This window comes from Taurulus bubalis, assembly GCF_910589615.1.
Source record: "Taurulus bubalis genome assembly, chromosome: 9".
Classification (NCBI taxonomy): domain Eukaryota; kingdom Metazoa; phylum Chordata; class Actinopteri; order Perciformes; family Cottidae; genus Taurulus; species Taurulus bubalis.
In genome coordinates this window covers 23855689-23881300 of record NC_136597.1, presented here as the reverse complement: position 1 = coordinate 23881300, position 25612 = coordinate 23855689, and the positions used below count along the sequence as shown (strand labels likewise).

The window sequence follows — 25612 nt, the reverse complement described above, 5'->3', positions numbered from 1 at the left end:
GGGTCTCGGGTCGAGAAACGCCCACAGATGAACCTTTTTCTTTTGGGCTTTCCACAATAAAACACCGGCCTTAATCTGCATTTCAGAGGAGGATTTCATGCATGGGAATTTTTCCCACAACAATTTAAGAATATAGGCAAAGAACACACAAACACATTATGGATTTCAAAGACATTGATGTAACTGGCCTTTTTGATTCAATTTGAATTGTGATTAAACACATGCAAAGTCAGTCTTAATCAGGTAATAAACAGAAGAAAAAAACATATTTTCAGTGTGAAATGGGGAAATATAAACATGTTAAAATAAAATCATATGCGCCATAAGGGATTTCTGTCACATCATCTGAAGTAAATAAATACTATTATAAGGCAAAGTCATGCACCGTAAATGTTAAGTTGTGAATGATTTATGCCCTCATCATATGTTTTGTATGTTAAATCTCACTAACTACAGCAATCAAATAAATATCTTTAACATGCAATGTACTTTTACACCTAAATATATACAATATGTAACCCAGAAAGATTGATCTCTACCCCATTGAAATCTTTGTGATCCATAATGTAGGGCATTCATTATTGTATGTATTTGTTTTTGCACCTTATTGTTTACTAATAGTTTTATATTTACACTCTTTATTTGCACTCTTCTTGCCATGAAATTGAAATACTCAAGAAAGTATACTGTCAGATCATCTTTACAGTAGGCTACAAGCAAGTAAAAGTACTTAGTGAGGAAATACTACTTTGAGTTTGACATTTCAGCAATGGTTTATTGTAGACACTCACAGAAAATTGGGCCTTTTCCCAAAGTAACCCCAATTAAGTCACAGATTAATTGTGACTAACTGCCAAAATAAAGGAGCAATTATATTCTTCTCAGTGGTTGTATATCAAAGATCGTAATCAAGACATTTAATGAAATGTACCACATTATCTATAAACGCTTTCTTTGTTTCCAGAGTGATTTACTGCCCTCAGTACGTGCCCGCGCGCGCGTGTGTGTGCGTGGGTGTCCTTTTGGTCACTAACAGCGGGAACAGGAGGGGCGGAGTCACAATTAAAAGAACAGGCTGCGATTGGCTGAGCGCCGAGGCGCACGTGCTCCTCTCTACTCCTGCTGCCTGCGCGTGCTCCAGAGCCTCACAACAAGCTCCTCGAGCCACAGAGGCGATAAAGTCCCGCGCGCCGCCGTCCTCCTGTCGTCCCGTCCGTTAACGAGCGAACTTCACGAACAGCAACCGACACAAAACGGCCGCCATGAAGAAGCAGACGCGTCTTGTCCTTTGGCTGCAACTTTTCACAGCCTGCCTGGTGTTTGGGGTGAACGGTAAATCCTCTTTTGGCTTTGTTTACAGTTCAAACCGCCGTTAACGGTCCGTTACGGTTAAACGGGGGAGTAAGAGGGGGGGTTACGTTACGTAAGAGTTGCTCTTTTTTACTTTTCTCTGTGTGTGTGTGTGTGTGTGTGTGTGTGTGTGTGTGTGTGTGTGTGTGTGTGTGTGTGTGTGTGTGTCTGTGTGTGTGTGTGTGTGTGTGTGTGTGTGTGTAAGCGTTGAGTGGACGCGGGACGTGTGGGAACGTGAGAAAATTTGGCTCTGAAGCTGCAAGATTAGACGGTTGAAGGTTAGGAGATAATTCACAATATATAAAACATAACCATTCACAATCGATAATATAGGTTTTGTGATGTTAGGTCAGGCCCTCTTATTATGTCTGGATGGTGACAGAAATAAAACCTCAGGGCATTTAGTTTTTGTTGTGCAGAGTGCGACCCACATACGCTATTATACGTGTCCAGTGTTCACCTCATGCCAGTGGCAGTGGGCTTTGTTGGCGTTTCCATGCATCAAACACATTTAGGGCAACGTACAAAGGGCAAAAACGACCTGATTCCCTGGCCTCCATATCTGCTCACAGACCAGGGTCAAAGCATCACATGACGCACAAGTGTTTTTCATGATGATGATGTATTTTCCAAATGTCAAAGTACTCCTGTTCCATTTTAGAGAATTGTGTTGTTGTTGCACATTGACAAAGAGAATAATGTGTGGCTTGGTGCTGTGTGAATGGCAGATGTGAGTTGACTTATTGAGTTGCGAACTGGAGTCAACAACAGTCAACATTTAAGGGCCTTGTGGATTTTCACTCTTTAAGATATTTATTGGAAAATGTGCAAGAAAGTGTATAAAGTAGTTGCATAAAGCACACGGTTGACCTTATTGCATTAGATATGAGCAAATGTAACAGATAACATCAGAAAAATCTGTGAATTGACTCCACATTTGAAAATGTGTTTTAAGAAACATGGCCATTGTTAAAGCCCTATATTTGACAGGACAATAAATATTACATTTCGTAGTAGTGTACACATATTTTCAAATGTTTGTCGATCCGTGTCGACAAACACTGCAGGTGCATGTGAACTCATCAGGGAACGACTGCATGGAGATTAACGCAGGTACTTAACCTGGAACCAAATATATTTATTTTACAGATAAACAATAAACTGTGCTTAACTTTTATATGGACTGTATTTACATTTCTTTCCCTGTAAAGTCCTTTTTTATAGATGTGCGTGACCAAAAGGCCGCTAAATCTTTCACGGTGCGTCACTTGCATGAATATTTAATCCACATTTACTTTGAATTGAAAGCGAAACAGTAGGAGGGCAAAGTGCACACATCCCAACTTGTTTGTTCCTGAAAGTTCAGGGACAGTCGTGGAGACAAGGTGCGGCTGAACTGAACCTACTGAGCGCTGAGTCACTTTTCCGGATGCAGTCGCCAGCACTGGCACGTCGGTGAACTTCCACCCACAACCGCGCTCCCTAAGACCTTTCCACACTGTCAGGGAGTTGGGAGGGACTTGTTGCTGCTGTGTCATGCAAAATGTCTACAGGGCCGTGTATAAGAGCTGAGGGAAGGTTTTGCCCCCTGTGTTTTTACCTGATTTGGCTCAATTCAGCAGGTTGTAGCTCATCCGGTTGCTGCTGAGCAGAGAGAAGTGGGAAACGGTGTTCTGTGTCGGGGCTGAGGCCGTCTTCTCTCACAACAAGACCACTTAGAGCAGCCGAGTGAACCGGGGCTAAATATAGCCGGACGCGGGGCCAATGGCGTGCCATGAATGCGTGTCTGTGTATATATTTTGTATGTCGGCAGGTTTTCAGTTGGAATTAGTGCAAATTTACTTGTGGTTGTAAGATAGGGGAGGATTTAATTAACCAAGAACTTTAATTTCCTGCTTAATGTGACAGACGTTCACCTCTCCACAGTTGCACTGCAATAGTCAAATCTCAGTGACTTTTATTTAGTCATGTGTTGGAGGAATTATACTTTTTGTAAAAAGAGGTGAAAATTAGATACTGAATATTGGCACAATATATTGGCACAATATAATTGGATACTTTGTAAAAGTATACATCCGTCACACATATACAAAAAAAAATTGAAGACTAAACCGAAAGGTGGATTAGATGATTAATTAATAAACCATCCTGATAAGGATGAAAGAACACATTCATCTGAGATTTCTAGATGTTCAATTCAGTTTATTTTGTATAGCCCAAAATCACAAGTTACAAATTTGCCACGGAGGGCTTTACAATCTGAACACATACGACATCCCTGTCCCGGGACCTCACATCCGATCAGGAAAAACTTCCCCAAATAATATGGGGAAAACAGATATTTATGTTGTTTAATAAATGGAATATCTTTTAGAGTTTTGGACTGTTGGTTGGACACGACGAGGCATTTGGATAAGTCACGTTGGGCTCTGAAAAATGTATAAGGTGAATATCATCATTTAATCGAAATAATAATAATAATAATAATAAACGTATTAATTGATAAAGAAAACAAATGTCGAGGCAGCCACTGCCCTTGTGTTGTTGTGTCGTTACATTTGTGAGAGAAATCGTAGTGTTTGTGTTCATCTGCTTTTATTGAATCTTCCGTTCGCCGTCTTCTTCAGCACTGATGACTTCATCACTTTTCCACACTAAATCCTCCAGGACATGACGCGCTCTTTTTCCTCCATTTGAATTTTGAATGGCTTCCCTAATCAATGTTTCATTGCAATATGGAGTGTCTTCTAATTTGGGCCACTTTATTAGTGTCCGTCGCCCCACTTTCCAATCTGCTGTGTTGAATATTTTACACGCCGTCATGTGAGCTTGAATATTGAGCCGAGGCCAAAATCAGGACCTCAATCCAAGAGTCGGAAATGTTCACGCAAAATCTTTTGTTTTTTATCAGAGGCACTTATTGTACGTGATATGTAACTCCATTCGGTTTAGACGGTTGTTGTCACACTACTCCAAGCTCTATTTCAGTTACAGTACCAAAGAGACATGCTTGTTGTTTGGTTGATGGTGTGTGTGTGTATTTTTAGTGGCTGCCCGTTGTTTTTTTTCAGCAGCAACAGATGGCTGTGTTGTTTTGGAGTAGCAGTTGCAGATTACATAAAGTACACCTGCACCTGGAGTTCTGCTGATCTCAATATTGAAAAGACTCTTGTTTTTTAGGGACTCGGGTTGGCTTCCTGTTTGAAATGTCCGGGTTCCCCTCTCAATGTCTGTAGCAAGTCTTCAGACTAAATGAGCACTCTACAGGTCTTGAGCCTTCTTATTATGCTCCAGCACATCTTAACAGTTTTGTGTGTGTGTGTGTGTGTGTGTGTGTGTGTGTGTGTGTGTGTGTGTGTGTGTGTGTGTGTGTGTGTGTGTGTGTGTGTGTGTGTGTGTGTGTGTGTGTGTGTGTGTGTGTGTGTGTGTGTGTGTGTGTGTGGCGCAGGCTTTTCTTTCTGGAACACTGAGTTCCCACACTCGCCTGCCAGCCTTTACGCACCAGCATGCCTGTGTGTGTGTGTGACCGAGCAGAGGGCAGAGTGTTTACTGTTTTCAAGGCACATGAGATATGAGTGCTGATGTAATAGTCATTCACATGGATGTGTTTATCTGCCCTACCAGGTCTGGAGCAGAAACCCTTACTAAGAAGCCTTAAAATGTCTTGGCGTATTCTCTTTTTTTAAATTTGTTGTATACGGCTGATTTATTCCACGTCATTTTAGATAACTCAAGAGTAATTTAGATAAAAGAGGTTTTTGCCCATGGCCGTGCACTGTGTGTGTGTGTGTGTGTGTGTGTGTGTGTGTGTGTGTGTGTGTGTGTGTGTGTGTGTGTGTGTGTGTGTGTGTGTGTGTGTGTGTGTGTGTGTGTGTGTGTGTGTGTGTTTGTTTTCCCAAAGCGGTCAGCTGCGTGCTTTGTCAGTGAACCCCATTTAAAAAAAACATAAAAATGCAGTCCCAAGAAGGGATTGTCTCATCAAACTGATTAAGGCTCGTCTTCTCACTTGTGTCAAGAAGATTTTTGCTCAAACGGATATTTTATGTCCCAAACCAGCCGCTGTTCCTCTAATACAGACTGCAGTGTCCTCAAAGAGTCCTCTCCCACCCTTTTGTCCTGAAATGACTCCCTCGTCTCCATCCTCCATCACAGCACAGAGCCCTTAAATGACTTCCTGGAGACGGTCCTGAAGTATTTTACTCTTGTTGTGATGTCTGCTGCAGCCGTGTAAAAAGGGTCTGTTCACCTTGTCTCTAAGAAGGTCAGAGGTCAAGTGTGTTGCCTCCGACCTCTGATTGACGCTCTGGATTTATTAGCCAATTAGCTTGCATTAGTTCATCCTTCTGTGAAGCTCCTACTGGAGACATTTGCGCCATGTTTTGTGCTGCCGCTCATTTGGTTTCCAAGTCATCACTCAGGCCAGCCGACGGACTCGTGAAGAGAGAACATCAGAGATTTATTTAAGGCATTTTGGCAGTGTTAAAACGTATGTACATAGATAATAATTAGGTTACTACAAGCTTGCTTTATTGGCTGAATGCACATTGAGTAGTTGTCATAAAACCATAGTAACAGGTACTAACAAGATGGATAAAATACATTTATATTTGGATTATCTGTTGACATGTTTGCATGAAATGAAATATTGATTTCCACTGCCATGATGTCCAGACCCAGTTTTGTCCTCAAGCTTTTATGGGATTCACAGACACTTTGTTTGTCTCATTGCAGACGGATTCATTACGTGATGGTGGCTGTAACTGCTCAGTGTTCTTTTCCCTGGTATTTGAATCTCATTCTTGGGCCGAGGCCTCATGGGAAAGTCAGACCATGACTCATAAGGGGAGAGAGAGAAAAGCACAATGTCCTGGAGAAATGGCTTGTCCTGCCAAACATAACTCCACATACTTGTTCTAATCTGTCACTGTGGCGAGGACAAAGTGGGGCACCATGTTGGGTGCTTTTAGAGCTGCTGTAATTTGGACAAATTAATTACCGGTAAATGTGTTTTTTAGTTCATTAGTAAAGGCTGCAAAATGGATGCGTTGGTGGCTTTATCCTCAGATTATGCTTTCGTCAGTAGTTGTAGCGCAATGTTGTATTCATATAAACACAACTGATGTATTGTTTTTGGAATTCAGCCTACACCCTCATTTACAACAATATCAAGACTTTAACATGCTGAGGCTTGTTTCTGTTGTAGTTCTTGTATTAAGTGACTTCTTCAGGCAAACGGTTGTCCGTCCACCCATGATGTCTTTTTGGATAACTTGAGTTTTGGGTATTTTCCTTGTAAACTGTAACTGACGATTTGCCAAAAAAAGAGAGGGCATTTCTCACTTCTCCAGTGTTATCTAGCCATGCACATTTGTCAAGGTTATAAGAAGTACATCACTGGGATTTTTGTTACTTCCAAAAGACAATGGAGGTGTGATCGTGGCATTTGGAAAAGAAAACTCAACAGCAACATTTCTGTTTCTGTCCAGTGTTTTTTTTTTTTTGTTTTTTTTTTCCCCTGCACTGTATTGTGGTGGAGGCTAAAATTGTCAGAGGAACATCTTAAAACCTAAATATCACTAGCGGTTAATGAGGAAATGTGTTTTTTAAACGGTGGTGTGTCAGTTTGAATAAATCAAAACCTATTTTTCTGGAGTGATTTCTCAATAAACTAAACCGAAACTACAGCCGCAGAGTTCTCGTGTAGAATAATGGCTCATCTGAAAACTAAATGCCTCTGTTCATGAAGACAACGTGCCAGGACAAGTCTTTGGTTTCCTCTCAAACGGCAGTTCCTTTACGGTTGATGTCTGGTGGAAACCCACAGAACGCACAACTGCAAATCTTCTTTAATTGGTTGAGCGTTGTTTAGTTTAGTTTTCAATGTGTCGCATGACCCGTGCAAAGTAAAACCGGTTGAAATCGCATGGTATTTTAAATACACAATGAATAAGGGAAAGAAATAAACCCTTTTCTGAATTCGCATGTCATTTTATGGACGTGGTTTTTTTGCAGACAGTGGGGGATTTCAGAGGAGACCCTTGTGGTCTGACCACTGTCTCTTGGCTGACCACCTTGACTAATAAGTCACTCATTTCATTTCCTCAATAAACCTTGCGGCTGAATTACCCTTCAGACCACGAGCAGCGACTACAGAGCGGGCTAAATGAAGTCGGACTGTTCCACTAAAATATTCTTGTAAGGTCATTTATTCAACATTGTTATTTGTCAGCGTTTCCTGAAGGAGAGCTGTCTGCCTGTGTAGGAAGGGAGGCTGCGTTTCATTCCAAAGAAAAACGGGCGGCAACAGTTTGGATAAGGATGTGTTGGCGGTGCCAGCCAAGCTCGTAGTTTACTCCCATGAGATTTGAAAGCATTTGAAGGCCATGACACTGGATACAGCACAGATAACACTGGACATCCATGGGAAGGGCAGTCCAGCGCATAAATGTCCAAACAGGATGCTGGAAAAGTGGATCTCTCCTACGCTAACGTGTAATAAATCCAGAGCGTCCAGATTTATTAATAGATTATGGCCAGACTGCTCTCGTCCCGAGTTGTGAGTGTTTTTAAAGGAACGGGAAAAGAGGGTTATTAGGGTTAGTGCGAGTGTGTAGTTCAGGGTGAGGAAGATGGAGAGGACACGGTGATGCACAGGAAGTCTCTTCAAAATGCCACTTTGTGGCCTCTGTGAATTATACCCTCAGAGGGACTAAAACTCCACTTTTTTTTGTCCTGGAGAAGTCTAAAAAAGAATATTTATATACTCCCACGGGTCCACTTAGTTTGAGGTGGGAAGAGGTACCCCGCTGAAACGCACAAAACAGGGTCGGAGCTCCTTTTTAGCCTCACTGTGACACGGTGGCACTTAAACCATCAATTTCACACTTGGGGTCCAACCTCACTTAACAATTATCAAAATGACAAGTGTTAACTTTGAAAAGCCTTCCCCGACTTCACGTGTTTTTGTTGTAAAAGTCGCCCAATTATGCACTTCCTCTATATTCCAAGTGTCAAAACGGGGTATAATTGAAACTTTCAATTCTAAAATGCCATGTGCTTTCACTATATTGAGAATAATGGGGCTGTTGGTGGATAAGTGGGTAGAAGTGATGGGTTAAAGTCAGAAGTCAAAATGTCATGTGTATATGGATGTATATGACAATGGTAATGACATTTTAATGTAATTGCTGGTTTATTTCTCACTATAGATGCTAAAATGTAATTTTGTCAAGAACTAAGCTACCTCCTTGTCACGTGTCCTACTTCCAATTTGGGCCGTACATTATTTTGTAAGCAATGCTGTCATAGTGGGAAATCATTAATCAGGAAATTTATTCTTGCAATCACATCCAAGTTATGTCTCCAGGTTGCTACACAAAGATCTATCTCTGAGCCTCTCTTGTACACACTGTGACCGACAGTAACAGAAGGGGATGGTGAAGGTCAGACCAGTTTCTTATCTTCCCCAGAAACAAGTCTCGATTGTCTGTTTGCGGGGGCTTCTTCCTGGTGTTCTTCATCGAGGCCCTCAGTCCATAAATATTATTTATGGTCTTGTTGTTGTGTAACCCTAGAAGATAATTCACATTTTAAAGTGCAACTTCAACAGGAAGAAAGGACCTAGAGCATCTTCTAAAGTGAACATTCTGCAACCTTTAAGTTATTTTTCCAAAGGGCAGAAATCTCCTTTTTTGGAATAAACCAATTTGACTTTTAATCGTAGCTCATTTGGTCTTCTCCTCCTTTCTCCCCGCCCACTGCGAGCTGACACGATGTCCCTCGTGTCCAGAGAGAGCTGCCAGATTGTGAGGTCCAGCCGGGCAGCGAGCAGGATGACAGTGGAAGCGTCCAGTGTTGTGTTTTTAGGATGTCCTGATGGCTTACTCAGCTGTTCAGACTGCCACATCCAACCTGCAGCAGGCTGATTACTCTTTGTTCAGCAGCACAGCAAGAGAACGGAGTGGAACATTTTATAACGGGAGAAAACACAACTTGAGCCGATACTCTTTCAGAACACTCTTTTTATTGAAAACCTAAACCAGTGTGTGTGTGGGGGGAATAAAAAGAAAAAAGAAAGATGGATGGTTTTGGTTTACTTTGGTCTCAACGATCGTTACTTGGCTAACAAACATCTCATCTGTCATGAGTCTTCCAGCCAAAGTCAAACACCCAACATCTGTCTTTGATTGCAGTAGGGACAGCATGAAAAACGTGTTGGAACTCAATAATAATTATACTTTTCACGTTTAGGAGGTTCTGTGAAATGAAAAAGAGTATTGTTTCCACCAGATCAATGTCTTTTATTTTAACTTGACAAAATCCCACTCTCTCTGCCTCCCACTCCAGGTGATTTCTGCAAGGTGAACGTGTGCATTAATGGTGGAACCTGTGTGACCGGGGCAGGAGCTCCCTTCATCTGCATCTGCCCTGATGGCTTCTCTGGAGACACCTGCAACGAGACTGAGACTGGTAAGCCGATCTTCAGAGGTCAAAATGAGTTTCACATTTGAGTGTTTAGTTTTTTCAGTTTGCTGGTTAGACAAAGTCAATATAGACTGGAAAATGAATGACTTGCCGCAGCTCTGAATCTTAAAAAGTCAGTCATTTGAAATGAGAGCAGATTGACAAAACTTTGAAGCTGACCTAAAAGACTAACTGCGTTTTATAAAATGTATATAGATCAACCACTTCATGCATACAACCTCGGTCAAACTCCTCTCTCCTCTCCTGTATCTTCCTCCTCGTCCAACAGGGCCGTGCATCCCCAACCCGTGCAAGAACGACGGCGTCTGCGAGGTGACTGGCAACTCCCGCCGAGGTGACGTCTTCAGCGAGTACGTCTGCAAGTGCCAGCCGGGCTTCGACGGAGTCCACTGCCAAACCAGTGAGTCTTTTAATCAGGATTATATCAGTAGCCATTCAAGACCAGTTCCACTTGGTCACATCTGGATATGAAAGTTTCTCTCTCTTTTTGTTTGAAAGTATTTTTGTTTTGGCCAGTTAAAACATTTTCATTGTATTTTCATTTTGGTCGGCCGTTTTTCCAGATTAACACTTAAGTGTAATGTAAAACGAGAGACGGCTGACTGTAAATGTGTGTGAGGATGAGTCTCATATATCTCAGAATCTTCTTTTATCAACAAAACATCTCTTTGGGCTATTTCATGTTGTATTTAAAGTGTGTAAAAAAAACTGTTAATCACAATCAATGGTCTTGCCCATCTCTGGGAAACTACAGTTAATTCTCACTACCTTCAGCTCCAGCAGAAAGCCAAATTAAAAGCCTCCCTGTTGCTGTTGCGTAGGATCCCTCTTTTACGGCGTGTGGATGTATACATGTCTACACAATTAATTGGCTAAGTCTAATGAGGTCCCGGCTAATCTGTCCAACCCGACACATTAACATGCAGACAGCTGTGGGGAGAGAGTGGCCACCAGACAGGCAGCTGTCGTCCTTATGTGCGCTTCATTCACGCGTCACTCGGACCAGGTTGGTTCACTCGGGGTCGGCCGGAGAGCAGCAACAGTGGGAACATGTGCTGCCTGCGGCTCTGCACACGGAGACAGATGGCTACTGTTTGCATGAGAAAGCCGGCAGAATGGCAGTGGCACAAAGAAGTAACTTAGCAGGAATCAAGTGGGACATTTTGGGGAAAGCCGAAGTGCATTTCTATTTGTTTGATCACGTATGCCTTTTTTTAATCCTAGGTGTCGAAGGGGCAGAGTTAAGTTCGAGAACAGGTAATAGTAGAAATGGGAAAGGGGTGTGTGTGTGTGTGTGTGTGTGTGTGTGTGTGTGTGTTTGTTTGTGTTCTGCACTGTGGTCTATTTTCCTTCTTAGATCCAGGTGCTCTCTGTTCTCTTCGCTGCATGCGGAGGCACACGCACACAACATTCACACAGACGCACACAGACCGAGTTCAACACTATCTCTCCTTTGTTTAGGAGTCAAGGCTAGCAGCAAAACCGGCAGTGAGATCATGTCAGTTTTAGATGCACTGCCTTTTTTTTATCAGTTCACCCACCAAGGCGGGAAGATGTCCTTCCACACAAAAATGTTGTCTTTCAACTCCCTCACACTCCCTCAGTGACTCTCTGCCTTCTGAGCCCATTAAGCTGTTTCCAAGTTACCGTCTATTTTAATCCAGCTCATATTTATGCTCCAAACAGTCTGCTTGTGTGTTTTCTTTCACTCCCAATGACCACGAATCGCAGCTCATCCATATCCATACATTTACGAGTCCTTTGGCTGTACAGTTAGCGTAGCTGGCAGAATAAGAGCCCTCTCCAGAGGAGGCATTTACACTAATTAGATAACGCCTCAAGGATAATGAGAGGAATTTATTAGACCATGTTATGAGAACCCCCTGAGGGTGACTCGGTCAGGGAGGTGCCCCTCCATTCACAGCTACTGATGACTGTGTTGTGACACTTTAAGTGCTCTCTAATTTGTGTGTGTGTGTGGGCGCAAGAAATGAAGCCCATGGCAGCCAGATTCTCTGGTGTGTGAGTGTGTGAAACGGAGGAGACGAACTGTAGAAAACCAGCGAGTGTGGTGAAGCCGGGGAGGCGTAGTGTTGTTAAACATTTAAACTAGCGTCTTCTCACCCACGTTCTACATGGAAATGCACATCAAGGCTGACGTATTGGCTGCAGAAGTTGATTTTGAAAAAAGTTCAGAAATGCCACGACAATCTTCTCACAGATCAGAAAGCGGCAGAGTCCGACATGTTGGTGTTGACAAACTGGAGCCCAATGTAGAAGCATATGTTGTTCTCACACAAACAACTGCATCTAGGAACTATACATAGAGAAACGCAGCAGTGGAAGATGGGTTTTGGGGAAAAAGTTAACAATACATTACTTTTGTATTAATATGTAGTTCAAATGTGTTTCTTTGCTGAATAGATTTCTCCTTAAAGGACTAAAAGCCGACTGAAAAACAGATCAAGGGAGCAAAAAGGAAAAAAAAATCTCTACTGGAAAAAGATTAATCATGTGTGCGCTGCACAGCCCACACGAACAACCGCACGCGGCTTCTGAGCTCATATACAGACTGTTTAGCATACACGCACGCACGCGGTTCATCCCTCGTTCCAGTCCAGCCAACAGAAAGGGGCGGTCCGCGCTGAGCGCTCTCAACGTCAGCGCTGCTACTGTTGCCGGGCGGAAAAGTAAGCGTGGAGGCGGAACAGGGAATTAAGTCTGCCCTCCTGACAATGTCACACTCACTACTCAGGTCTGACTGCAGCACTTCTGACTGTCCTGTCAAATTGGTCTAAAAGGGTGTGTGTGTGTGTATGTGTGTGTGTGTGCAGGGAAAGGGTGAGAGCAAAGTAAAATCACTGTAAGCTTCACTTTGGGGCCAAAGCAGATGGATGGAAACAGAGAGGGAAGGAGGAGTCTTTTTCTAGTGACGGTCTCTTGAATCCCAGATTTTCATAACGAATGAGAGCAGTCATTTGCTTCTTGGAAGTTCGCCTAAGGGTGTGTGTGTTTTGAGTTTGCTTCGCTTTCACTTGTTTTGGTAGAGAGTTTTGAGCTCCTCCTAGGATGTGGTAGAGGGCAGACTTGTGTGTGTGGGATCTGCATTTCCAGGTTTACTGTCGTTTGCATTAAACAAACTAGATCGTCCCATTAGATCCCTAAAGCTGCTGACCTGGAATCCCAACACGGTCTTAAGTAACAGAAGCAGCTGCTGGTTGCTTTGACTGGTGAGGCTGAACCTTCAAAGGTAAACATTAAAGAGATCTCAGCAACAGACTTATACGGCCTGTAAAAACAATTCACCACCAAGGTTGTTCTCACATGTGTAATGCATACAGCTGATATGTGGAAGCTGGAAGGATATGTGTTTAAGAAAACGGTTAATTATTGAGCCTTGCCGTCAAGTTGGTCTAAATTAGAAATAATCCTCCTGTAAAAGACTAATGGTAAACTCATTTATGCAGATATTTGAGGGGGAAAAAGCTCTGCAGAACTAGCAAATTGTGAAAAATGTGGTTAATTAATTCCTCTTTATGGGTTTGCTGAGCATTTTCATCAGCTTCTGGTATTCACTCATAGAGTTCTGCATATTCACGTCTGTGACTCCTCTTCTGTGGACTACGAAGCAGTTGGGGGTTGAGCGCTTTGCTTGAGATCCCTCAGAAACTAAAACCACCACATTTGTGTAAATATGTAACCACGATGTGGCGTTGAACTCCACGTTCAGTAGGGGAAAGTCCAACTTTAAAACTTCCAAGAATCCCTTTTTTTTTTTTTTTTTTTATCCCGTTTTAATTTAAACCACAAGCACATAAAGTCATGACTGTCAGTTTGATGACACTTTATATCTCTAACTAAGAAGTTCCGTCTTTATATACAAAGAGGGGAAAAAAGGTCATATTTACACAATCTATACATGTGTGGGATCTATACTTACTGTAGCATCTTACAATAATAACAAATGCACAGTTCAAGTTGCAGAAATGCACCAGTATAGATCTAGAAATGCTGCAGACGTTGCGGTCGCACACCAGTCCGTGCACAGGATCTGATGTCACCATGCCTTGATCTATTCAGAGTGAGCGCTTGGAAGCACGACTGCTCTGTAAATATACTTTATGACATCAGAAGTTTCATCTGTGCGCTCTGCGTCCCTCCAGCAGAGAGTGACACCCTGGCAGACGTCCGATTCAAAGCTATTCTGGGGGCCCTGCAGGCAGTGCACAGCAAATTACACATCTGGAAACCTTTTGGGCTTTATTTCTGTTTAATAATGCCGTTGTGGTTTTATCTCGTGGCCATAATGCCTTTTAGAGCTACCCCCTTGGTTGCTTTACCATGGCAACGGTGAGAGTGGTGACTAAATATGCAATTTCCTCATTTCCTGTAATTGGCTGGAAGAAAAGACAAAACTTTTCTTCTGTGCAACAGTAAATTGTGTGACTAAAAGGTGGACGGATCATATTCGTAACAATTATAGCACAATTTTGGCACTTCAATTAAACCATAGATACAGCACTTACAGTTATTTGACATCACATTTGTGGGGACAGAAGTTTCTAAACCAACTTTTCTTGCTTTGTCACACGCACACAGTTACTGCTCTTTGTTTTCAACCATAAACAACACGCATGGTTTACTCTGTCTGAGTGCCTTGTGGGCTGAAGCCTTTTATTTTGTGGCCCACATCCTTTTGGCCGCAGCACAGATCCTGGACCTGTGTAGCGTTGCTGATCACCACACGCACGGCACCGCTGACCTGGCCTTTGTTTGCATCGATTCGGATCAGGTTTCAAACGAGCCGCATGTGATTTTTGTATTGGCTTCCGCTTCATGCTGAGACAGATATCGACTCTGAATGTTGATAGTGTGCGGTTTCCATTATTGTTGGATGGAAGCCACGCAGTGGTGGTCTGTCTCGCACTTGCTCCCCCTCCCCAAAATCGATATGCAAACAACGTACTGATAACGGATACGGCTAACTATGTAACAGCTGAGCTGATTTAGATTTTAGAACTACAATTTTTTCACACTTCCACCCATCTCATTAATGGGCAGTGAGTCAGAGTAGATACATTTCAGAATAAACAAGCCTACAAGCATTTGCAGTCACGATGCATCTACCTGTTCCTACCCGTCTCAGGACTAGGTTTACTAAGGGTCGGTAAAGGGTTGAGTTTGAGAACTTGGAAATCTTATTTTGGAGAAAAATACAGACTAAAGAAAAAGCAATACTAGGCATCTGTTGGTTAAAAGTAGGACTGTCCAGATAAACGCTCCATTTTATTCCAAATATTTCCCGCTAAGTCTCATGAATTCCTGTTAATTCCCATGGAAAGTATCCATCTTGAATGTTCCCGTAAATATCAACCATACTCGGGACTAATGCATGTTTGACCCTCTCTGGCTGTGAGATAAATAGATTAGACCGTGAAGCGGACCAGAATGTTTGCTCCTTCTGGTGCCCAATCCTCTTACTGGTGAAGGACTCCAGCTGACTCGTGACAGGAATTTTCTACCGGGGGTTATTCTCTGACGTGGTCGAGAGATCTTTGTCTGTATGCCACAATGTGAGGAGGACATCATGGAGCATGTCAACATTTTATCCATTCAGCCTCTTAAAGGTGCAATATACGTCGTTCAGGGCATTTACGTAGCAGCAAAGTACTAATGCCTAATGTAAAGGTAAAATGGGGAAGCGTCTACCTAGTAGAGAATGTCGCTCTCCTGGTTTGTTGTTGTCCAAGCGTTCTCTTACTTTGTTCACATCATACTTTTGCCCATCATGCATGCTTTTAGTGCACGTATGCCCATGTTGGCATGCCCCGCTGGCCAGCTCACGGCTGCCGCTCTGCACTGCACTTTAAGCCGATAACGTCGTGGAGCCTCAGTTTCCCCCTCAGGTAAACACCGTTAGCTCTGTCGGCACTGAGAGCCATATAGAGGCAATCGAAATGCTCCCAAAGGCGTGTAGAGCACCTTTAACGTCTGAATTCAGGGACGCTTTAGCGTTCTTATATTTGTGCACCATCAAGAAAATTAATAATTCATCTTTCCCACCACTCTCATGAAATAGCCGTCTGATTGTAGTTAAACTTAAAGAAATTGTGAGTACAGGAGTAACCTTCAACCCTTTGATCTCTTCTAGTTAATGCTAACTGACTCAACCGTGTTTGGTGATTAACCACCAAGTGTTAATCCAAAGCTGACGTAACCCAATTAGTACTCCACTGCCTTTTATTATAATTCGTAACTGCGTTTTATTTTACTCCCTGTTGGTCAGTATCCTACTTTATCATACTTAAATAAACGTATATTTACTTTTTTGTGGCTTTTAAAAAAGCCAAAGATACCCTGATATTATGAATAAATCAGCATATCTGGATACAGATTGAGGTAGCTGCTACCTATTCATTTGTTTCAAGACAGTGAGTTGATCAAAGTGCTTTTTTTACACAGCTTTATGTTCAAAATATTCCACGGCTGCTGCTAGAAATAGTCTGTTTTATGTGATTTTTAGTATAAGCTCTCAGAGCCGGAAGGGTCCTGACTGTGGACCTCGTTATCCAGAGTTTGCGGATACACATTTCAAAATGACTGTAATCCTCCTGTGACTGTGTGTGAAAATGAACGTTTGGACACGGAGCTATTTCCGGAGCGAGCATGTGGGCAGGGAGATGCGGCCATGTGTGCGTTTGTTGGATGGAAACACAACATCGGTGCGCCCGGGTTGTTTGTGTTTTCACTTCCTCCCATAACGACAGCCGCTGAGGATTAAAGCTTCCGAGTCCGATTTGAAATCCTCCTCTCTTTTTTTGTTTTTGGTGTGCAGCCGTCTTTACCAGCAGCTAAATGTGTGCCTTGTTCCCAACGCCTATGCGGTCAATATAGAGCCTTCAAAGCCGAGTTTAGTCACACTGACAGGTCTTGTGGGGGAAGAGATGAAAAGGAGTTGTGTTTTGCTGATTTTTGTTTTCCTCCTCTGACTGTTTCAGCTGGAGAGATAGTGTTGGCGAGGGCGCCTCCAAGAGGCAACACGAAGAGTTACAAGAAAGCATGCACTACATTGCCCTTCATGACACTCAACCCTTTTTAACTCCGTTTAACAGTTTCATTAATTACTCCACATCCCGATCACATGATCTCCCGGTGCAGCTGATAGACAAGAAACTATCTCCCTCCCCCTCTCAACGTCTTTTCTCTACTACAGCTCCGTCCTGTTGGCATGAATTCAACTAACCTCTGTGTGGAGCAGGGGAGGAAATGTCGAACCCCGTCTCTAAAGCATGACCCGTGATCGTCACTCACACTTCTTACTAACTGTGATCTGCTTTCAGACTGACCGTTGACCCAATAGTCATCTGTTTACGTTTACCGCTTCAGTCAGTGACGGTGTGCTTCTCTCTCTCTCTCTCTGTAGATGTGAATGACTGCGCCAGCCAGCCGTGTGGGAATGGTGGCGCCTGCAGGGACCTGGAAGGAGATTTCAAATGCCAATGCCCGTCCCCGTATGTGGGCAAACGCTGCCAACTGCGTAAGTGTGACCCCCGAAACGCTCCTAGACGGATGGTTGGACAAATCATGTGACCGATTACTGTCATCTTAATCACCCTCGTTGCTTTCATCTTAAAATATAAGCCAGTTTAATTCTTCTAGGTATAAACTGTGTGGGTTTCTCACAGATTCAGTGAGTTCACATTTATTCACTGAAGCACACCGCATCCATCTGTGATGGTGTACTCTTGCAACTGTTATATAAATATCTTAACTAAAGGACGTAGACTTGAAGGAAGACATTACTGATGATGGGATTGGGATTGTGGCCAAGCTACTGCATTTTAGGATGATCAATAGGCACCAAGTGGAGAGGCTACCAAATGAGGAATCAATACTCCATTGAAGCTGATTCAAAGCTCTGCATCCTCAATGACTCTGGTTTATGCAGCTGAGAGTGAAAGCTGAAGCATATGTGTGAGATGGGAAAGGGTGTGTATTAGACTTTGTTTATTTGGACGTATCAGTTCTTCTCTACAGCCATACTGTAGAAATGTTTAAAAACGGTTTAATCAGGTTAACCCCCCAACTACCTCTGTTCCTCCACAGGCTGCATCTCTCTGCTCGGCATGGAGGGAGGAGGCATCGCTGAGTCCCAGATCTCCGCCTCTTCAGTCCGTTACAGCATGCTGGGCCTGCAGCGCTGGGGACCCGAGCTCTCCCGCCTCCACAACAAGGGGCTGGTTAACGCCTGGAGCGCCGCTGCACACGACAAGAACCCGTGGATAGAGGTGACGCAACCAAATGAAGATTATTTGGGTAGATTGCTAAACCTGGAGACAGATATTGTACTTTTATAGATGGAAATGTTTGGATGTATTCTAAATCCAGACCTTTTTTTTTTTTTTGATTTACCAGCTTAGAAATAATTTTCCTGCTTATAAATAATCTGAACTCCTTTTTTTTGTTATGGGAAAATGTATCACCCGCAAAGCTCCGTGACCGACCGGTTAGCCGCAATGATCTCGGAGTCAAATCCGGAACTGGCTCGTTATGATATAAGACCTCAAGATCACTTTAAAGTACTTTGTTTTTTATCGTGGTTTAAAATTGATTCTCCAAGGCGCCAGTCCATCCCGGAGATGCATTGCATGCAATCAGTGCAGGTTTTCACAATGAAAAACAATCCTGCAGCTGATTGTACTTTATAGTATTCGGTGATTTAGGTGTTAAAATAAAAATCATATTATTGTTTTCACCCGCTTCGAGAGAATTTAGTGTATTTACATAGCCATCACACAGCCTATTTGTGGGTTACTTGATCCCCATATTTCCTGCCTTTTTTATTTTATTTTTTGTGTCACTGTTTCAGTTAAACTTTTGGATAAAGAAGCTCTGACAAAACTCTAATTATCTAATGCAGTCTCTCTCTCTCTCTCTCTCTCTCTCTCTCTCTCTCTCTCCTTGCTTACAGATCAACATGCAAAGAAAGATGCGCTTTACAGGTATCGTGATGCAGGGCGCCAGTCGTATTGGAACAGCCGAGTATATTAAGGCCTTCAAGGTGGCCTCCAGCCTGGACGGCAAGACGTACACCCTTTATAGGACAGACGGCCAGAGGAAGGACAATGTGAGGAGATGCATCAACAACAAACACTGCACTGTGGTCCATGAGTCTGTTCTACACTGATTTATCAATACACAACATTAGTATGTGTCTAAAAGATTGAAATTAACCACTAGAGGGAGCAGTGATGAACACACTGCACAGTTCACACAATACATTTTACTGGAACTTCACTGGGACATCAGTTCTGAAACAGAGTGAGAAGTTGTGTTTGTGGATATTATACACATAGAGGCCAAGTTTAATAGATAAGCAAATGCAGCAAATTCAAAAAAATCAATTATCAGTATCACTCAGTTACAAAACTAACAAACTAACTGCACACTTGACAGTCTTCTAACGCCTCCTTTCCTTGTAGGTGTTTGTCGGAAACGTGGACAACGACAGCACCAAGACCAACCTGTTCGACCCCCCGATCATCGCCCAGTACATCCGCATCATCCCTGTGGTGTGCCGCAAGGCCTGCACCATGCGCATGGAGCTGGTGGGCTGCGAACTCAACGGTAAACTCGCACAGAAACTGCACAGCGTACACATGCTGCTTTTACGTATTTATCTCTTCTGTTCCCTCACTAATTGTTTTCAGCCCTACACTCTGGGATCATATTTCAAAGGATGTCACTCAGACTTAGTAATATTGAAAACAAAGGCGCATTTATTAAAACCATATGATCATACGTTCCACTAGTAATACTGGCAAGCGTACTGTACACATTGATGCTAATGATTTAGAGTTTAGTTTTTTTCACTGCTGGGGAAAGCGTTTGTCGTCATTTTTGTTTGTCTTTTGCGCTGCAGCAAGTTTCTGCTAATCTTGCTGTTCCTTTCATGTAAAGCCAGTGTGCTTCTTTGAAAGTCGCCGGCCTCACTGCACTGTTGAATATTTGTCTCGTTGATTGTTTCCTCATTCTTCGGATCGGTGTCTGTTTTTGTCCTCTCAGTCGCGCTTCCCTGTTTGTGCACGATTCTAAAATTGCTATATTTGAGGCTCGTTCTGTTTTTTGGGTCTCCTGTCAGTGTGACATGAGATCAGAGGCATGAGTTGCATGAGTTTTCACAGCTTTTTTAACACCGAAGCACATTTATGGTGCATTTGCGTCAATGCAAATCACTCATAATATTTTGTAGGAGGCGGTTTGTTCCTTTTTAAGGTTATAGGTCAAACTGTGAAACTCGATTAATTCGAGTGAATCTACTCAAGTGTAAAATTATCTTAGAAAACGGAGAGGATGTTGCATAAGCAGCTCCATGATGCTGGACAGTAACGGCACAGCTGAACGTTTTGAAAGTTTTTCCTGCATCTTTGACCCTCGGTTCGTTCTGCATGCGCAGCTGCTTCACTAACACACGCTCATCAAGAAGTCTGTGATTTCACAACGAGCTCCACAAGTTTGTTTCTACCTCAAAATTCTGCTCCTACTAATCATGTGAAATGATAGAGTAAATATGGCAAACCTGTGAGCTCAGGTAAGCCGGAAAATGAACTTTTTCTGGCTTCCCTCTCCGTCCTCTGCATCTGCATCTCTGGTTGTGTGCTGCTTTCACATCAACGGCTGGCCTGGGCCGCTTCCTGTCCGTCTCCTTTCCATCATACTTTCTTTCTCTCTCTTTTTCCATCCCTCCTTGTTTTCTGTCTCTCCCTCCGTCTCTCTGCCTGGTCTGACCCCCACAGTGTATTCAAACACTGCAGGTTGTTCGGAGCCGATGGGGATGAAGTCCCGGTTGGTGTCCGACCGCCAGATCACGTCCTCCAGCACCTTCCGCACCTGGGGCATCGAGGCCTTCACCTGGCACCCTCGCTACGCCCGGCTGGACAAACAGGGCAAGACCAACGCCTGGAGCGCCGCCACCAACAACCAGTCGGAGTGGCTGCAGGTGGGAGAGGAGGACCGGACGGAGCTGCACATTTGTTGTTGTTGTCTCTTCTGTGTTTGTAAAGCCAGGCGGTTTCTGTGTCCTCAGGTGGACCTGGGGTCTCCCAAGAAGATCACAGGAGTCATCACACAGGGGGCCAAAGACTTTGGCTCCATCCAATTCGTCACCGCCTACAAAGTGGCTCACAGTGATGATGGGAAGTCCTGGACCATCGTGAAGGACGCGACCACAGGGACGGACAAGGTCAGTCCAGCTGCTGCCAGAAACCGGCTCACAGATGTTGAGGGGAAGAAATCAAAAGAAAATGAAAATTTTATCCAAATGGGGGGGAAAAAACTGAAGGAAAACTTTAAAAAAGAAAATAGCACCTGGAAAATCCATTGACGATATAAAGATATGTACTTAATTAAAGAAATGATAATTGTTTTAGAGTAAATAACTATTAGTTGAGCTTGACACGCTGGTCCACACACCTGCAGCCAATTATGTGGTCACTGCTTTTGATTAGTTTTCTGTGTGCTTTCATTTATAGTGCATCCAAAAATCTATTAACCTGCCAAATGAGGTCATTAAATCAAGGATGTGGAACATTAACAGTTTCCTCTGACTCAATCGATGAAACATTTATAATTTGAAGCTCAGTTTATGATTAGAATTTAGTTTAACTCAGTGAATTGTAGGCGTTCACTGGTATTAGTCTTTATTTCATTGTGCCGGAGAATGTTTTCATATTTATATGCTCATTGTTACACACTTATCAGTAATCGGACAGCCAGAGGAAATGAATCCTAAAACTAAATATAGTTTATTGTCAAACATATTCGTCTGTATTTAGCTGGGACAGCAGTACATTTGAAGTCAAGTTGTTCAGGTGTGCTTTAATCGTGAAGGGAAAAAAAAAACAAATTACTTACAATATGTAAACAAAGAAATAACAATAAAAGTAAACCAGTTGTCCAAAAATGTTTTTAAGGCTGACTGCAGATGTGATCCGTGTCGTTATTCTCTGTCCAGATCTTCCCGGGAAACAGCGACAACAACGTCCACAAAAAGAACCTCTTCGAGCCGTCGTTCTACAGCCGCTACGTCCGCATCCTGCCCTGGGAGTGGCACGAGCGCATCACCCTGCGCATGGAGCTTCTGGGCTGTGACGAGTAGCGCTGTCCCTCTTCCTCCCTTCTCTACCTCCCCCCCACCTTTTCCTCCTCCCTCCCTTCCCTCCTGAGCCACACCTGCACTGCCTTGCTCTCGGCCCTAGGGGGCAGCAAACACCAGAGTAGCACACGACCCCACCCTCACCCTGGCTGGTTGGAGGTGGGCGATGTTACCCTAAACCACTGTTACCAGAGACCTGATTGAGTTCAGCTCGCAGCGTCCGCTCTTTGTCCGTTTCCTGACTTGATCGCTCTTCTTTTCCACCTGAACCAAATCTGTGATCATTTCAGAAAACGACAGCATATCTTCTTTGTCACTGAGCAGAGCTGGGGTCAGATTTGGCTAAATTAAAGGTGTTGACGCCCTCATCCCTGTGTCTGCGCTCATGGGTGACAGGACTGCTGCTGTATCAGTAGGTGCTGCCTAGACTCTGATCCTAGATCAGTTCTACCTGGAACATTGAACCTCCAAGACCCACGGCTGGTGATGTACATAAGCTCCACTTGTCAGCTCGCTCACGTCCAAACCAAACGCTTCACGTCCCCTCAAGACACACAGAATATAAATTATGTTCTGACGATGCATTGAAGCTTTCGGTCGATTCTTCTTCTTTACCAAAAAGTTAATCTGCACATAATGTATTATTTATATATTGGCAAGAAGCCTTTTAAATCTGGTAAACAAAAAAAAACATGCTTGTTGCTCTTTAGTTGGAAAAACTAGCAAGTTATACCAAATAGTTTACAACATATTTGCCATATATTTGTTTAAAAAAAAAGTATAAGAAGAGACTCAAAATCTCAATTTTCGTGCTTTTCAGTATTCCTGATATTTCTCTGCAGTAAAAATCCTCAGTTCATGTTTCCTATAGTACATTAGTTTGAACTGCTTTAGCGGTTTAACAACCAACATGTCAACAAAGTATTCACTCCGCCGCGAACATGCCACTAGTTACTCTATTTCCATTGTTCAAAGCCAAGAAGCCTCCGGACAAATCTGGGTAAAGTCATCAACTCGTCTTGTGCCAACTCACCCTCACATTTTTGTTTCTGTGGGTTTATTTTGAGGAAAAAAAACAGTTTATGGTGAACCGATGGACACACTCAGATCTCCAGTTGTTGTGGGACGACAAAGTCAATCAACCATCACAGTCGGTTGAGCAGCCAAGCAGATGTTGGCCTTAAAGCCGGAGGAGGCGACGCCCACATGGACAGACGAGACGTTGTCAACAAAGAGTTAGAGATCCTCGTTGAGTGAAAGAGAAGAGACACTGCTTTACACGCTCTGCTGTCATCAGCTCATGTGACGTCATGCACACTTTGAAATCTGACTAAAACAATATTAATTATTATTATTATTATTGCAGTATTAAAACATAATTGGCTGCTACAGCACATTGTTTTATCTTTTAAAAAATGCCATGTTTTTGGTCAGTTTATAGTGAATTCGTCACATCTTAAACAGGCTGTTTGAAGTGGAAAGATTCTAGAAAGAAGTGCGTGTTGAGATTGTCATCATCAGAACCGCTTCAGATCCAGAAACTTCCTCTTCAAATCCATTTCTTTGCCGACAGTTTTTTGAACGAATTGAATCCAAGATAATTCTTGAATGTTCATCACTAGTTGTTTGGCGACATAAACGAAGAGATCGACAATAGCGTTGCGGTTGCAAGTTTAGAATTTATGATGGATGCTATCGCCTCAGGTCAAAGCAGATCTGCTCCTAATGTTCAGCAAATGCTACCGAAACGTTACCTATTTACACACACACACACACACACACACACACACACGGCTGTGCTTCAAGTTGTCTTCACACAGTTTCACTTTTTTTTATGGCACTTTGATGTTTGTGTTTTGACATTTTTTTAAATATCTAAAAAGAACTTAAAAAAAACAGCATTGTTGAAGAACAAACATATTCATTATTACACGTAGAAATAAAAGCAAAAGGCAAAAAAAATGAAAATGCTACTACTTCAGTTTCTTTGTTGTATTAAACTGAGCTCTAGGGAAACCCCGTGCTTTGGCTGTATCGTGACATGTGACGTGCGTATATCCGGTGCCGCTGTACTGAGATCTGTCCGTATTCGTAGATATTAATGTTCGCTGCAGACTAACTATTATCTGTCTATTGAGGGTCCAACATTAAGCCTCCAGTTGAAAGCTGAGGCCCCGCTGATAAGCCCGTTGGAGGGAAACCAAATCAAAACTGATTCTTTACGGTTGCACTGGACATGTGACACGACCCGCTTGTACCCCCACCGTCACAGTAGCCTCAAAAAAAAACCTTTCCACCCCCATGAATTATGAATTATGGGCTCGTGCAATAATACACCGCGTTTTTAGTTTTTGATCACAATGAATATTAAAAAAATGCATGAGGGGATCGCGGCGTCGCCGAGAGGTCGAGGAGGATGGATGTTGGCGTCAAAACACTGTACAATATTTATTATTGTTGCAGACGATTCCTGAAGCGGTCGCGCTCGTTCTCCACGTCTGCATGCGATTTATTGACTTTATTAGCGACGCGGCTTCATTGCTTTTGTTTCTCGATGTTCATCAACATTCAAAGTATTGTAGATATCTTTTGTTTCTCCGCTCTTCAGGTTTTCTATTGATGATAAATAAATGTATGTGTTTTTGTGTTATTATTATTATATGATTTCTTGCTTTACTGACTGTTGACCTCATAGATGTTTGACTGGATTTAAAGCTTTTTATTTTTTATTTCCAGTGTTGTGTTTCTAAGAGGATTCCTTTTCATGTTTGTATCTTTAAAATGAAGAATAAATAAAGACTTAAAACAGACATTTGTAATGGACTCTAAATGGCTTGAATAAATGTAGTCTGCACTTTTATGTATATCGCTGGGTTGAATATTTAGATTATACTATATCATCTCACTGAATTAATTGGAGCTGTTTTCCATTTAAAAAGGTGGAGGATCAAAAGAGCAAAAGCACCGAGGGTCGTCTCGCCTGTTTAGCATTTAAACACCCCGGGGGCCTAATCTCTCTTTATGCCACGATCCTATCTTCCAAAGGTATCTTCACCCGAGGAGGCCACGTCCTCTTCCTCATTAGTCTGTGAAGGTCGCACTAAAGAGGGGGAATCCTCCTGTCTGGGTTTGAACCACCGTCACACTGTGACACTGTGAAGGTTAACTGATGGAGGAGCCGCATGTTTGCAGCAGTATTTGAGGGGAAAAGGCCGTCGTACCAACAGATTATATCCCTTTTTGTGCTCGACTAGATACCAGCTAATGATGACGTAAGACAACTGTTGTCTGACATGATGACCTCATCAGCTGTTTGCCCTCACGGAGGTGCTGGTGTTTAAAGTGTTGAGGACCGACTGACGGCTTTCTCCTCTTTCTCTCCTTTGTTGTTTGATAAAACTCCAAATCTCCATCTTGTCTTCTGTAATGGCAAAATATATCTTGCCATAGTTTAAGACTGTAAGGCCCAAATACTCCCAGTGAAAACACAAACCAGGTTCCCAGCCAATTATTTTTTAAATGCTTTCTCCTCAAGGCCGGATACAGGACGAGAGTGAATAGATAAGTTTGCACCTGCTGATAAATTTAATTAATAGTTGGAACAAGAACATAAGACTTGGGGTG

At 42.8% G+C, this 25612-nt stretch overlaps 1 protein-coding gene across 1 annotated transcript; it reads left to right on the top strand.

Moving 5' to 3' along the window:
- Nucleotides 1-1262: 1262 nt before the first annotated feature.
- mfge8b (milk fat globule EGF and factor V/VIII domain containing b) lies at nt 1263-24801 on the top strand (the record flags this gene model as incomplete). The annotated part of the gene is made up of 10 exons (XM_079223055.1): nt 1263-1332; nt 9697-9819; nt 10103-10234; nt 17225-17371; nt 17941-18122; nt 18806-18961; nt 19317-19461; nt 20631-20833; nt 20921-21076; nt 21848-24801. The coding sequence occupies 10 exons, from the start codon at nt 1263-1265 to the stop codon at nt 21989-21991; spliced, it is 1458 nt and encodes a 485-aa protein (XP_079079181.1). The 3' UTR covers nt 21992-24801.
- Between the last annotated feature and the right edge of the window lie 811 nt (nt 24802-25612).